Raw genomic sequence first — 15,720 nt, 5'->3', positions numbered from 1 at the left:
TATAAAATCTATTTGAAAATCCTTGACTGGTAATGTTTATACACATATTTATTTATATATCTTTCATAATTTTTTCAATATAATCTCTAGACTTAAACTGATGTTTTAATCAGTAAAAGGAAAATTATGGATAGGCAACACTAAACTTTTCGGCACTGTGATATAAACAATGCGGAAAAAATTACAAAATCAAATAAAACGTTAATATTTTCCGCAGTGTGAGGGACCACCGAAATAAAAAAATAAAATAAAAAGTCATACTCCCAGTAAAACCTCCGTTACGAGTGAAATGTATTAGTAATGGCGTCGTGAATTTACATTGCAAAATAAATACAATATTTTTTCTTAAAAATGGCTGTAGACTTAAAATTTAATTTAAATGCTAGTTTAAATAGGGACGAGACAAGAATGTCTCAAGATAAGATTTGCATTTCTTGTTTAAAAAAAGAAGTGCCTTTTATAACTTTGTCGAATTGTGTGCATGTTAAAGTTTTTGATTTTCTACTGGACTGTAAGGTAATAATCTAAAATATATATTTTACGTATTATTTTATTAGTTTATAAACTCTGTGTATAGAAAGAAATGAATATCAATTAATCATATCTACTAAAAAGTACTACATTCACTATAGTCGCCCTTTAACATATTGGTATCTTGTTACGAAAAAAAATGGCGAAGGTCTTATTAAAAAAGTTTTTAATGTAATTACTTGCATACATAAAGTACTATTTATCTTTAATATCACAATATGTTAATACGAAAATATGAAATACGTACAAATATCTGCTCTTTTTTTTTAATTTGAAAAATTAAGAATTCATGTTTACAAATGGAATCTTTGGATAAGATCATTGCTTTATTTTTTTTTAATAGCAGATTATCAATTTTTTTAATATTTGTTTTTAAATGTGTTATTTTTAAGAACTTCTATTGAGTACTATAATTTAGATACTAATAAAAATTTAAGAAAGGAGTAAAATAACTTTCTTATTATACTTACCCAAGAAATTAAAAAATACTTATTAGTTTACCTTTTCAATTATTTATTATTTTGTAGTAGAACTTACTATAAATAATAACTATTTGTACCCAAATTCTATTTTTAAATCTTTCTTGTATCGGATTACTGATAGAGATTTACAATAAAGCCATTTATTGTAGTACATATTTTACATAAGTTCTAATCAATTTTATTATGAAGGTTAATATAACTATTTGTTTAACTATAATATTTATAATTATTAGTTATTTATTTAATTTTGATTAATTATCTATTTTCAATTTTTATTTTCAGACGGAGTTACTTGACCATGTTATTTGTTACACATGCCATAGTGTGTTAAAAAAAATACAAGACTTTAAAAATCAAGTTAATCATAGCATGAATAAATTGTACCATGAGGTATGTATTTTAAATATTTAAAAAAAAATAAACATTCCATAGCTTGTCAAAAGAATTGAAACAAAAGAAAATAATAAAAAAAATTTATATCATAATAAAATTGATGAATTATTTGATAACAACTACTAGATTACTATTACTAATTATTATGGATTATATTTAGTATATTTTCATAACAATATTATCTTACTTGCGAATAAATATTGGTTAACAATAAATACCTAATTTAAATAAAAAGTTTATTTTTTTTGTATAATTGATATTAGACATCTACATATATTTAAATACAAACCAAGATGACCCAGTAGTTAGAAAGTGTGCATCTCAACTAATGATGGTGGGTTCAAATCAAGACACACTGGATTATCATGCTTTTTTTTTAATTCTAATGCTTGGGGGTGAAGGTAAACATCGTACGGAATTCTGCCAACAATTCACCAATTCCTTTGAGCAAAATTTGGGAATCAGCTTCTAAAATTAATTCAAATATTATTTTATACGAACATGTGCATTTTATATTTCAGTCAAAATATTTGAAAACGGTTAACGTATACACACAGAACCTTCAATTTTCAACAATAGAAATTAATTCAACTATAAACTCGCAACCGATCGAAGTTCAAATAATAGAACCGACCACAGATACAATCATAGATATAGAAACGGAAGTGAAAATTGAACGAAAATCCGACACCGAACAGGATATACCTTTGATCGAGTTGCAGAGAGAAAAAAAAAGAACGAAAATCAGTAAGGCGAAGACGCCATTACAGAAAAAATACGAGGGTAAAATACGCACGGTGATGTTGAGCCAGGAGGAAATGCTGGATGAGAGGAAGGATGAAGCGATGAAAAATAGTTATTTAAAATTGCCATTTAAATGTGAATTGTGTATAACTGGTTTCGATCATGAGTTGACGTTGAAAAATCATATGGAGAAACGTCACGGCAAAGTAAGTATCGTTAAATTTTTTTTTTTTTTTTACAAACAATAACAACAGCCTGTAGATTCCCACTGCTGGGCTAAAGGCCTCCTCTCCCTTTAAGGAGAAGGTTTGGAACATATTCCACCACGCTGTTCCAATGCGGGTTGGTGGAATACACATGTGGCAGAATTTCTATGAAATTTGTCACATGCAGGTTTCCTCATGATGTTTTCACTTTTCCTACACCGCCGAGTAGGAGATGAATTATAAAGACAAATTAAGCACATGAATCAGCGGTGCTTGCCTGGGTTTGAACCCGCAATCATCGGTTAAGATGCACGCGTTCTAACCACTGGGCCATCTCGACTCATTTTTTTTATGTAAATTTTTTTTAAATGGCAACACTTAGCATAACCATTATTGAAATCCTTTATTGAGTTAGGCATATAACTATGTTTCAGCATCTTAATCGATGATTATGGGTTCAAACCCAGGCAAGCACCACTATATATATGTGCTTAATTTGTGTTTATAATTCATCTCGTTCGCGGTGAAGGAAAACATCGTGAGGAAACCTGCATGTGTCTAATTTCATCGGAATTTGCCACATGTGCATTCAACCCGCATTGGAACAGCGTAGTGGAATATGTTCCAAATCCTCTTTGTAATGGAAGAGGAGGCCTTATCCCTGTGGGAAATTTACAGGCTGTTACTTTTATTGAATTTGAATGCGGATTCTTATAACGATTGCACGGAAATCCGTTATGATTCTAACGTATTTTTTTTTTAAATTCGTTTGCAGAAAACCAATGGCATCGAATGTAATATTTGCAAATCGATTCTGGGCACGAAGACATCTTACGACGAACATTATAAGAGACATTATAGAAGGTGAGCGTTTGGAAACAGTTTAATAGGCTATTTGACAATGCGAAAAATAAATTGTGAATTATTGTAATCAGTGTATATTATGAGTTTAAAAATGGTTATTTACTAACGAAACTTGAAAATAATACTTGATTTATTCAAAAATCCATAAATAAAAATGCAAATTTTCAAACGTTTGTCACGTGACACAAAACGCTCCTGATTGGCCGGGTATATGATGAAGTCACTTGCTTGTAAACTTTGCTTTTCTACTATACCACAGATTGAAATACAGGAAAGTGACGTCACCGACCCCTTTGCAGCGCCCTATGATCCAAGTAGCGTATTCGCGCGCTATTTAAATATGGAATTTTTAATATGATATTTTTCGGCAAATATGTACTAGAAATAAAAAAATCAACTTTTACTGAGTTCCTTAACCTCTACTAAATAATATAAAATGGATTTTAAAAACCAGTCAAATAGCCTAATAATCGATTCCAATTTTTGCCGTCGAAACACTTGGCCCTTGGAGTAGTGGTGCAAAAAGCTTCATCAAAAGTATAACACGTCGCCTCATTGCCTCCACTGGTGACGGGAGGGCTGGTTCGTTTTTTGCCCAGAGGATCGGAATTGCGATTCAACGGGGAAATGTTACTAGTATTCTTGCCACTATTCCACGCGGTCAAAATTTATACAGTAACTAGTTTTAGTTCATACCTATTTGTATATATTTAAGTATTTAATGTTATTAATTCTATGAGTTTTGAACGACATTAAATTGACGTGACAGGTCAGGATCTAAATGATCCGGCATCAGCGCTATGTGTGTTTTGTGTCTAGCTTGGAGGGCCACGGTGGGTCAAGTTTTGGGGCTTCACGGTAGCATGCGTAAGGGATACCGTGATGCCCCCCCGTCCCATAAAGACAGAATGGGTGCTGCTGGTTTATTAGTGGATATTCTGGGTCCAACATGTTGGAAAAACGCGTAAGAGCGTTATCCCATTGAAAACAGAATAAGATCTAAATGAAGTGCGCTGTTTATAATACATCTCGTTGAGATAATATATTGGGCAACAACAACAGTCTGTAAATTTCCCACTGCTGGGCTAAAACCTCATCTCCCGTTGAAGGTCTGGAGCATATTTCACCGCGCTACTCCAATGCGGTTCCTTGGAAACATATTTAGCAGAATTTCTTTAAAATTAGGTAGGTTTCCTCACGATGCTCCCACCGAAACCGAGATGAATTACAAACACATTGATAAAAATTTCAGCGGTGTTTACCTTTGAACTCAGAATCATCGGTTAAGATGCACGCCCCCCTACATTTTAACCTCTCTTTAATCAGAGTCGGATTTAAAGGTCTGGAGGCCCCCGGGTCACAAAGCAGTAGGGGCTCTAGACAAACAGAAGCGTGAACAACCTAATAATGATATTATCATGAATTTTTTTTTTTATTTCAATCAGTAAGCAATGGTTTATTTACTTGTATCGGTAACTTTTAAAATATTAAATAATAACATTATTATAATTTCACTATATCTCGGTATTTGTTAACTTGCTGAAAACTGTGGCCCCCACCAATGTGGAGGCCCCAGGGCATTCATCGGTTGCCCTCCCCAAAATACGGCCCTGTCTTTTTTTTTTTTTTTTTTTTTTTTTTTATGGCATAGGAGGCAAACGAGCAGGAGGCTCACCTGATGGAAAGTGACTACCACCGCCCATGGACACCCGCAACACCAGGGGACTTGCAGGTGCGTTGCCGGCCTTTCAAAAAGGAATACGCTTTTTTCTTAAAGGTTCCCATGTCGTATCGGTTCGGAAAAACCGCCGGCGAAAGCTGGTTCCACAAAGTAGTTGTGCGAGGCAGAAAATGTCTGAGAAATCGCGCTGTTGTGGATTTTCGGACATCAAGGTGGTGCGGGTGAAACTTAGAATTTTGGCGAGATGTCCGAAGGTGAAATTCAGCAGCCGGGATTAATCCGAACAATTCCTCGGAACATTCCCCGTGAAAAATTCGGTAGAAGATGCAGAGTGATCCGACATCTCTACGCAAAGCCAAAGGATCAAGGAGATCGGAAAGAGCTTGATCGTCGATAACTCGAGCCGCTCTACGTTGGATGCGGTCAAATGGAAGGAGCTGGTACTGGGGAGCACCCGCCCAGAGGTGAGAGCAGTACTCCATGTGAGGCCGAATTTGCGCCTTGTAAAGTTTAAGGCGATGGGCCGACGTGAAATACTGTCTCGCCTTGCTGACCACGCCCAGCTTTTTTGAAGCCAATTTGGCTTTGCCTTCCAATTGACCGCGGAACTGAACGAGGCTCGAAATATCAACGCCAAGTATTCCGATACTACCTGTAGCGGCTATCGGAATGTTCTCAAATCGTGGAGATACGACAAATGGTGTTTTTTTAGCGGTTAACGCGCAAACTTGCGTCTTTTTGGGGTTGAAATGGACTAGATTTAGCCGGCCCCAATTCGAGACTTCGTTTAATGAAGACTCGATTTCAGACACAAGTTTGTTCCGGTTCTCTTCGACGTTTTCCCGAGAAATATTAGCGCGGCCGGTGTATAAGGTGTCAACGGTACTGTCGTCTGCATAGCAATGAATGTTCCCGATTTGCAACAAATCATTGATATGCAGAAGAAACAGAGTGGGTGATAGAACGCAGCCTTGTGGAACACCAGCATTGACGAATTTTAAGTCAGAGCATGCACCGTCGACAACGACCTTGATGCTCCGATCTGCCAAAAAGCTGGTAATCCAATTGCATAATTTCCCGGGAAGCCCATAGGAAGGAAGCTTCGAAAGAAGCGCTTTGTGCCATACACGATCGAAGGCCTTCGCTATGTCCAAGCTGGCTGCTAATGCCTCCCCCTTGCTCTCAACTGCTTCAGCCCACCTGTGAGTAAGGTAAACTAGAAGATCAGCGGCTGACCGACCCCGACGGAAACCGTACTGGCGGTCGCTAATCAGCTGATTCTCCTCTAGGTACCGCAGGAGCTGGCAGTTAATAAGGGACTCCATTATCTTGGAGAGCAAGGAGGTGATGGCTATAGGCCTATAATTGGACGGGTCTGAGCGGTTGCCTTTTTTAGGGATCGGATGCACCAAAGCTGTCTTCCAGGAATTCGGGACGACGCCTAATGTGTAGGATTGCCGGAAAAGACGCGTTAAGACCGGTGCCAACTCGGGAGCACATGTCCGTAGCACGATTGGAGGGATACCATCGGGTCCGCTCGACTTATGAATGTCCAAGGAAAGAAGTGCTTTACGAACTGCACTTTGCCGGAATTTAACCTCCGGCATCGTGGTATCACATCGCGGAATTGTTGGTGGAGATTTTCCTTGGTCATCCAGAGTCGAGTTCGACGCGAAGAGAGAGCCTAAAAGATCAGCTTTCTCTTTCGCGGTATGGGCCAATGACTCACCGTCTCTGTGCAGAGATGGAAAAGATGGCTGACAGAAATTCCCTAAGACAGCCTTAGCGAGAGACCAGAACGCTCGTGTTCCTGAAGGGAGACGCACCAGTCTCTCGCCAATTCTGCCAATGTACTCCGTCTTCGCCCTAGCAATCACGTTTTTGAGGGACCTAGAGGCAGAGTTGTATTCCTTTTTAAATGCGCTGGTATTTACATCACGAGACGCAGATGCATTAGCCCAGGTTTGATAGCGTTCCCACTTTCGGCGTGATGCCGTTTTGCAGAAGCGACCAAACCAAGGCTGGGACTTGCCACCGATGGGTACTGCAGAGTAAGGAATGAATAGTTCCATACCCTGAAGCACCACATCGGCAACAGAGTCAGCAGCAGCGTTCGGATCATCCGGCGAGAAACAAATCTGCCCCCATGGGTAAGATGCAAAAAAAGACCGCATCCCATCCCAATCTGCTGACTTGTAGTGCCATACTCGGCGGCACCCAACAAAGCGAGGCCGTGAGTACCGCACAACCGGCACTGTACTCCGGACGAGACAGTGGTCAGACGAGCCCAGAGGGGGATCGACGATAACCTGATAGCCATCCGGATGTGAAGTCAGCAGAAGGTCCAACAGGGAAGGTGTATGATCCTCCACATCCGGTATTCGCGTTGGCGAGTTGACCAGTTGTGTCAGATCATATGCTAGAGCGAAGTCCAAAACAGATCTACCCGCATGATCGGTGGTGCGTGAGCCGAGGCATTCTGCGTGGTGAGCATTAAAGTCACCCAGAATAATGATCTCTGCGGATGGAATCTGCTGAAGCACGGAATCTGTAGCCATTTGGACGTGCTCAACCAGTCGGTCGGTTTCGGCATTACCGCTATGGGACCTATAAAGGCACGCATAGATTCGCGGATGGTCATCGCAGTCTACACGCAGCCAGATAATCGATAGGTCCTGTCCTTCAAGGCTGCCGAGGCGTCGAGAACAGATATCATCTCTGACGTAAACGCATACCCCAGCTCGTGGTATAAAGGAATGTTCCAATTTGTACCCCGGGTACGAGAGAAAAGTCGTATCGGCAGGAGAAGATATCTGGGTCTCGGTTAGAAAGAGCAAGGCCGGCTTCGCCGTTTCCAGATGGTAGTGAACGGCGTTGAGGTTGGAGTTGAGTCCCCTTATGTTGCAGAAGTCCACAGCGAGGGTGGTAGGGGTTGCCTTATGATGCCTGCTCCGCTTGCCCCGAACAGTGGCGAGCGCAAAATTGCCCCCCCCAGAATTCGGAGGGCAGCCTGGGCATCCCTGCTCAGGTGGTGTATGTCCTGAGCATGGATGCCCAGAGAGGGATTCTCCACCGCTGTCGCTGATGGTACCCTCCTGGGGTAATTTAACCAAATTCTGCACAACCCTCAAGTTTTGGGGGGGAGGGGGATTGGGCCTCCGGAACTCTCACTTACCGGACGAAACGCGGTAGCATAACTACCACTTTACGCCGATTTTAAGTGAGAGAGTGGTACTTCCCCGGGCGTGCCGGCCCATTCGGCTGTAACCCGAAGGTATACAGCGTGGCACTACCACTTTAATCGTTCTCGGTCAATTCGTGACGTAATGAAGTCAGTGCGTTGCAGATACGAGTGCGTCGAATGCGGACGCCGAAATAACAACGTGTATACGGTGCTGAAACACTACAACGAGTGCCATGGAAGGATAAAGACGAAATTCTCGTGTAAATTATGTGATTTTTCCACAGAGTGAGTATCAATAATATTATTTATTTAGCAACAGCAGCCTTTAAATTCCAACCACTGGGCTAAAGGCCTCCTCTCCCTTTGAGGAGAAGGTTTGGAACATATTCCACCACGCTGTTCCAATCTCCATGAAACTCCACGCTTTTCCAATTTCTATGAAATTTGTCACATGCAGGTTTCCTCCTTCACCGCTGAGCACGAGATGAATTATAAAGACAAATTAAGCACATGAATCAGCGGTGCTTGCCTGGGTTTGAACCCGTAATCATCGGTTAAGATGCACGCTTTCTAGCCACTGGCCATCTCGACTCTCTTATTTATTTATTTATTCTTTATTGCACCCATGAGCCGAAATGGCCCAGTGGTTAGAACGCGTGCATCTTAACCGATGATTTATATATGCGTATAAATTGTGTTTATAATTTATCTCGTGCTCGGCGGTGAAGGAAAACATCCTGAGGATGCATGTGTCTAACTTCATTGAAATTCTGCCACATGTGCATTCCACCAACTCGCATTGGAACAGCGTGGTGGAATATGTTCCGTGCCCTCTCCTTAATGGGAGAGGAGGCCATTAGCCCAGCTGTGGGTAATTTACCAGGCTGTTACATTACTTTTTTCTCAGTTTACATGTAACAAGATCAATAATTGACTAAAAAAGCCGTGAACATTCTTAGAAAAGACATGATGGTGTATATTTAGTATCAGCGTTAAGTATAAAGCCGGGACGTTTCGCTTGTTTGCTAATAAACTTGTAATTTCTCCAAGGTCACACAGAATCTACCGTTACCACCGCGACAAGCATCGCACGAAGAAGGTCGAATGCGAGCTTTGTGGTAACTCCTTCGTCAACAATGCGGGCTTGAAAATACACATGTTGTAAGTATACCTTTTTAATAAGCTATTGGCTTATGGGAGCTGCAATGCCCATATGGCTTTCTATCATTTACTTATTGATGTTGGGTGTGATAAAGAGTAGAACTTTACTTGGTTTGGCTTTGTGTAAGCCCATATTTAGGTTAGGTATAACCACTCAACTCAACAGATATTCTACCGCCAAACAACAGTACTCGGTATTGTTGTGTTCCGGTTTGAAGGGTGAGTCAGTGTAACTACAGGCACAAGGGACATAACATCTTAGTTCCCAAGGTTTGTGGCGCATTGATGTAAGAAATGGTTAATATTTCTTAAAGCGATAGACTGTCTATGGGTGATGGTGATCACTTATCATCCAGTGGTACGCTAATCTATACCATAAAAATAAGTTCTTGCTAACTGGTTTGTGAGGTGAGTGTGCCAGTATAACCTAAGAGAACCTAAGAGACAGCATCACAGTTCTCAAATTTGGTGACGCATTGTGGGTTGATATTTCTTACGTCAATGTTTAAGGGAGTGGTCACTGCCCAACTAGGCCCACCCAGATCCCTTTAAGCACCAGCATTCCTACACTCAAGTGTGCGTGAAGGTAAACAATGTGAGTAAATCAAACATAATCGTGGCATAAGTTTCACTAGACAGAGATGACAAGCATGCTATTTCATTTTGACGTTTATTTGTAAAGAAATAAGGTATAGAATTGGACGGATTCGTTGAATGTCTACTTGCGTGCGTTAGTGTGTGCGTGCCTGTGTATATGTGTGACATGTCAGGGTATTGTACCAAGTGTGGTGTGTACCTGTGTTAGTGTGTGCGTACCTGCGTGTTTGTGTGACAAGTCTATAAAGGGTATTACACCAAGTATGGTATTACAGCAAGTGTGGTTTGTACCTGTGTTACTGTGCGTGCCTGTGTATGTTTGTGACAAGTCTGGCAGGTACTGCACCAAATGTGGTGTGTACCTGTGTTACTGTGCGTGCCTGTGTATGTTTGTGACAATTCTGGCAGGTACTGCACCAAATGTGGTGTGTACCTGTGTTACTGTGCGTGCCTGTGTATGTTTGTGACAAGTCTGGCAGGTACTGCACCAAGTGTGGCGTGTACCTGTGTTAGTGCGTGTGCCTGTGTGTTTGTGTGACAAGTCTGGAGGGTAATGTACCAAGTGTGGCGTGTACCTGTGTTTGTGTGCGTGCCTGTGTGTATGTGTGATAAGTCTGGAGGGTATTGTAGCAAGTGAGGCGTGTGCCTGTGTCAGTGTGCGTGCGTGCGTGCATGTGTGACGAGTGTGTAACGAGTATAAAGGCGAGTGGTGCGCGCGCAGCACGGTGCACCGGCAGTCGAGCCGCGTGTACGCGTGTAACCCTGGAGGGTATTGTAGCAAGTGAGGCGTGTGCCTGTGTCAGTGTGCGTGCTTGTGTATATGTGTGTATGTGTGACGAGTGTGTAACGAGTATAAAGGCGAGTGGTGCGCGCGCAGCACGGTGCACCGGCAGTCGAGCCGCGTGTACGCGTGTAACCCTGGAGGGTATTGTAGCAAGTGAGGCGTGTGCCTGTGTCAGTGTGCGTGCTTGTGTATATGTGTGTATGTGTGACGAGTGTGTAACGAGTATAAAGGCGAGTGGTGCGCGCGCAGCACGGTGCACCGGCAGTCGAGCCGCGTGTACGCGTGTAACCCTGGAGGGTATTGTAGCAAGTGAGGCGTGTGCCTGTGTCAGTGTGCTTGTGTATATGTGTTTGTGTGACGAGTGCGTAACGAGTATAAAGGCGAGTGGTGCGCGCGCAGCACGGTGCACCGGCAGTCGAGCCGCGTGTACGCGTGTAACCCTGGAGGGTATTGTAGCAAGTGAGGCGTGTGCCTGTGTCAGTGTGCTTGTGTATATGTGTTTGTGTGACGAGTGCGTAACGAGTATAAAGGCGAGTGGTGCGCGCGCAGCACGGTGCACCGGCAGTCGAGCCGCGTGTACGCGTGTAACCCTGGAGGGTATTGTAGCAAGTGAGGCGTGTGCCTGTGTCAGTGTGCGTGCTTGTGTATATGTGTGTATGTGTGACGAGTGTGTAACGAGTATAAAGGCGAGTGGTGCGCGCGCAGCACGGTGCACCGGCAGTCGAGCCGCGTGTACGCGTGCGAGCAGTGCGGGAAGGTGTACCGCGCCAAGTCCGGGCTGGCGGCGCACGCGGCCAAGCACGCGCCCGCCGCGCCCGCCTACTGCGCCGACTGCGGGACGCACTTCCAGACGCGGCTCGGCCTGCGGTACCACCTCAAGCACCACTCGCGCCACAGCGACCGCAGGTGACCGCCGCCGCTGAGTCATTCGAACACACATACTGCTATATATTATTTATTATAGTAAAGTAAAGTAACAGCCTGTACATTTCCCACAGCTGAGATAAGGCCTCCTCTTCCATTAAGGAGAGGGTTTGGAACACATTCCACCACGCTGTTCCAATGCGGGTTGGTGGAATGCACATGTGGCGGAATTTCGATGAAATTAGACGCATGCAGGTTTCCTCACGATGTTTTCCTTCACCGCCGAGCACGAGATGAATTATAAACACAAATTAAGCACATATATACATATATATATAGTGGTGCTTGCCTGGGTTTGAACCCGTATTCATCGGTTAAGATGTACGCGTTCTGACCACTGGGCCATCTCAGCTCATTTATTATTATAGTTTATACATTATTTATTATACATTAGTATATATTATTTAATAATAAATAAAAAAAAAAAAAATCAGTGTGGGCCACGTCTCCCAAGAAGACGACAAAAATGATTTCCAGCGAAGATCTGCTGATGTTTAGTATAAATATAAAACGCCAAAATGTAATTGAATATAAAATGTAAAAAAAGGCACGGGCATCTGCGAGAGTGTGGATGTTGTATTTTAAATAAAAAAAAAAAAAAAAAAAAAACCGCCACCGCCGTGCCGCCACTGACGGTACCAGCCGATTAGACCGATATGATAGACAAATTTAGTTCTTTTGTCTCAGAAACTGACAGTTTAAAAAATTTCGGTCAAAGATTTTGCTTTCTAATTTATCAATATACAGGCAGTCCTCGTTCTTACAGGACGATAGGTGTTATTGAAAATATAAATTAAACATTATTTAAACTTGAATTATATAATAGAAAATAAAAACATACATTAAAATTAAGCACAAATGAAATTATTTACTTCTCGATTGAATAGAGGCTGACTATCATGACATATCTAAATCATTTACTTTCTTAATCTCGATGTAATAGAATTCTAATGGTCAGTATAGGCTATACATGAACGATCCAAGCTTAACACATTGTCCCCATCAGTGACGTCATCACGTCTGTCTCCAGATTCGCCTGTAACGAATGCGATGCGAAGTTCATAGTGAAGAGGTCGCTCCAGGACCACATCGACTGGATGCATTTAAACAACACAGAGCACGCTTGCAACAAATGCACGAAGGTATGTCAAAAAATATTATCCATCTCCCTCTCTCATTCTCCGAGTGATAGAGAGAACCTATAGTTTAACAAAAGTTGGTTGGATATATTCTCTGTTCAAGTATTACGTAACGCAAGTTTTGAAGGTTTTTGCAACCCTTTGTAACCCATCGTAACGTTTTGTTTCCCCCCCCCCTCCTCCTCTCTAAACGTTACGTAACACACCAGTGACCATTTTTACCCCCAAGTCTCAAAAACTAATGTTATTGTATCTTTGGTATAGTCTTAATTGACTTTATAGTAATAACACTGAATGTTTTATGTAGTAACTAGCTGTGCCTGCGATCTTGTATGCCTTTAAATATAACAAAAAGAAAATTATTGTAGACTAATTAACTCCCTATTATATCAGTTATCTGCCAGTGAAAGTCCCGTCAAAATCGGTACAGCCGTTCCAGAGATTAGCCGGAACAAACAAACAGACAGACCGACAAAAATTGTAATAAGTGTTTTTTTGGTATATGTACCGTGTATAAATACATAAGCATTGAGTAAAAAAGGGCTATTTTAATATTACAAACAGACACTCCAATTATATTATATTTATTTTTATTTCACAACACCTGTATACTTTATTTTAACAAATTGAAAATGACGACCAGACTAATACAAAAGAGGGATTCCCCGTGAAACGTAAACGAAAAGGGTTGCCAGTTTGGAAGAATGATTCCCTATTTTTTTATTTAAAAAAAAAAATAATAATTTATTGGTGCAAAAGAAATATTACAGAAATTACCTTATATAAATATTTGAGTGTACAAAATAAGTATGACTATTGTTAAATATAACTATTAGCTATTATATAGTATTCTATTTACTCTATTTACATGTGGTTTGGCATTTTAAAAAGAGTAAAACTTACTACCTTTATGGGTTATTACCATAACCCGTGTTAAGGATAATTAGATAAGATTTAACAAAAAAACAATGTTACATAACGTGTCATAAGAAAGATTAACACGCCCCCCCCCCCTACCACCCCTGTACCGCATCGTAACGTGTTACCAGACACCCCCTTCCTCCCCTAATTGCGTTACGTTATACTTGAACTTGAACCCTCTAACAGAGAAAACCTATTGTTTAAAAATAATTGGTCCTTCAATACGTGAAAGTTTCCAACGTGGGAAAAAATTTAGCTAGACTTAAGCCAGCAATAACATAATGACTTAACTCACATTTCTTTACATGCAATAATAAACCTTATTTATTTAATCGATACACCACAGTATTTGAAATATAACTCTTAAAACAAGAATACAGAAAAATGACAGATACAACTGCCAACACTTAAAAGGTATATACAGCATTAATAGTTACGTTAGCCTCCAATAACAATTTTTTAACTATACTCTATTCAATGTCTATGGATGTGTCTAATTTATTAACATAAGAATTAACAACATTAAATGCTTAAATGTCTAATTTATTAACATAAGAATTAACAACATTAAATGCTTAAATGTATAAATACAAATATGAACTGAAACTAGTTACTGTATAAAACTTGACCGCGTGGAATGGTGGCAAGAATGCTAGCAGCATTTCCCCGTTGAATCGCAATTCCGATCCTCTGGGCAAAAAACGAACCAGCCCTCCTGTCACCAGTGGAGGCAATGAGGCGAGGTGTTATACTTTTGATGAAGCTTTTTGCACCACTACTCCAACTGCCAAGCGTTTCGATAGCAAATGGACCAAAAAAGTAATTAGATATAATACACGAATATTTAGTTCTTTTTTTGGCTTCAGCTTTTTTCTATTCAATAAATACTACAGACTGCAATAATAATACGCTTATTAATTATTTAACATTTAAACAATTGGTAAGAAAATAAAAAATAAATGGAGTAAAACAACGAATAATAAATACACACAAATGACAATATTAGATTCTTAGATTTATGATTATTATTCTTAGATGGTGATTGATACCTTATGATCGGGGAATAAGGTTTCATTTCGTGTGTTATAATTTTTTTGTTGTTTTAAGGTGTTTATAAACAGTGCTAGTCTAAAGAAACACAGGGAGTTTGTTCACGAAAAGAAAAGACCGCCGAGGAATAAGATGTGCGATCACTGCGGGAGAGGATTCACGGTGAGTTTGGTAACATATAATATATATATTGGTGGTAGGGTCTTGTGCAAGCTGAGGTACCACCCACTTAATACACAAGCTACATATTGTTTTTGATTTTTTTTATGGTTTAGGTTAGCGGACGAGCATATGGGCCATTTGATGAAAAGTGGTCACCAACACCCATAGACAATGACGCTGTAAGAAATATAAACTATTCCTTACATCAATGTGCCTCCAATCTTGGGAACTAAGATGTTACGTCCCTTGTGCCTGTAGTTACCGCTCACTCAACCGAACACAACAATACTGAGTACTATTATTTGGTAGAATAACTGATGAGTGGGTGGTACCTACCCAGACGGGCTTGCACAAAGCCCTACCACCAAGTAAATTAGTTGTTATAAATAATTACTCAATTTAAGTAAATCAATTCGGTTTTATTGTGCTTCCTCAAAGGCACTACGTAATTAATGTGCGTTTATGTGTCGTCAGTCGCTGTCAATCCTGCGTTCGCACATCCGGACTCACACCGGCGAGAGGCCCCTGCAGTGCGCGCAGTGCCCCGCCACCTTCGCGCACTCCGCGGCCCTCTACACACACAACAAACTGTTGCACACTAAGACATAATAAATATATACATACAATAAAACAAAGTCGCTTTTTCTGTCCCTATGTCCCTTTGTACTCTTATGTTGTTGTAAATTATAAATTGACAGTATGAAAAAAAAAAAAAAATCCCGCTGAGTTTCTTTCGCCGGTTCTTCTCAGGTCTGAGGTATTATATTTCGAACCGGTGGTAGATTATCGACAATCAATAAGAAAGTGTAAACACTTCTATTTTGAATTGTTTTTGACTTTGACTTTGACTTAAATCTTTAAAACTATGCAACGGATTTTGAGTCGAGATGGCCCAGT

The 15,720-nt window shown here is 40.6% G+C and overlaps 1 protein-coding gene across 1 annotated transcript; it reads left to right on the top strand.

Annotated features, from left to right (window-relative positions):
* Positions 1–230: 230 nt before the first annotated feature.
* Positions 231–15,452, top strand: LOC124542298 (zinc finger protein OZF-like). Its single transcript, XM_047120262.1, has 10 exons — positions 231–516; positions 1,296–1,403; positions 1,928–2,356; positions 3,132–3,220; positions 8,248–8,370; positions 9,136–9,246; positions 11,333–11,533; positions 12,582–12,693; positions 14,719–14,823; positions 15,298–15,452. The coding sequence occupies exons 1-10, from the start codon at positions 352–354 to the stop codon at positions 15,430–15,432; spliced, it is 1,578 nt and encodes a 525-aa protein (XP_046976218.1). The 5' UTR covers positions 231–351; the 3' UTR covers positions 15,433–15,452.
* Positions 15,453–15,720: the final 268 nt, after the last annotated feature.

This window comes from Vanessa cardui, chromosome 30 (assembly GCF_905220365.1).
Source record: "Vanessa cardui chromosome 30, ilVanCard2.1, whole genome shotgun sequence".
NCBI lineage: Eukaryota > Metazoa > Arthropoda > Insecta > Lepidoptera > Nymphalidae > Vanessa > Vanessa cardui.
The sequence above is the reverse complement of the archived record's forward strand: the minus strand, read 5'-3'. Positions and strand labels throughout refer to the sequence as shown.

Bases quoted from the DNA above. Each gene is read 5' to 3' on its own strand.
- LOC124542298 (XM_047120262.1), top strand. From the start codon at position 352: ATGGCTGTAGACTTAAAATTTAATTTAAATGCTAGTTTAAATAGGGAC. The intron at 3,221-8,247 runs GTGAGCGTTTGG...AGTGCGTTGCAG, and splicing joins TATAAGAGACATTATAGAAG to ATACGAGTGCGTCGAATGCG. The intron at 12,694-14,718 runs GTATGTCAAAAA...TGTTGTTTTAAG, and splicing joins CTTGCAACAAATGCACGAAG to GTGTTTATAAACAGTGCTAG.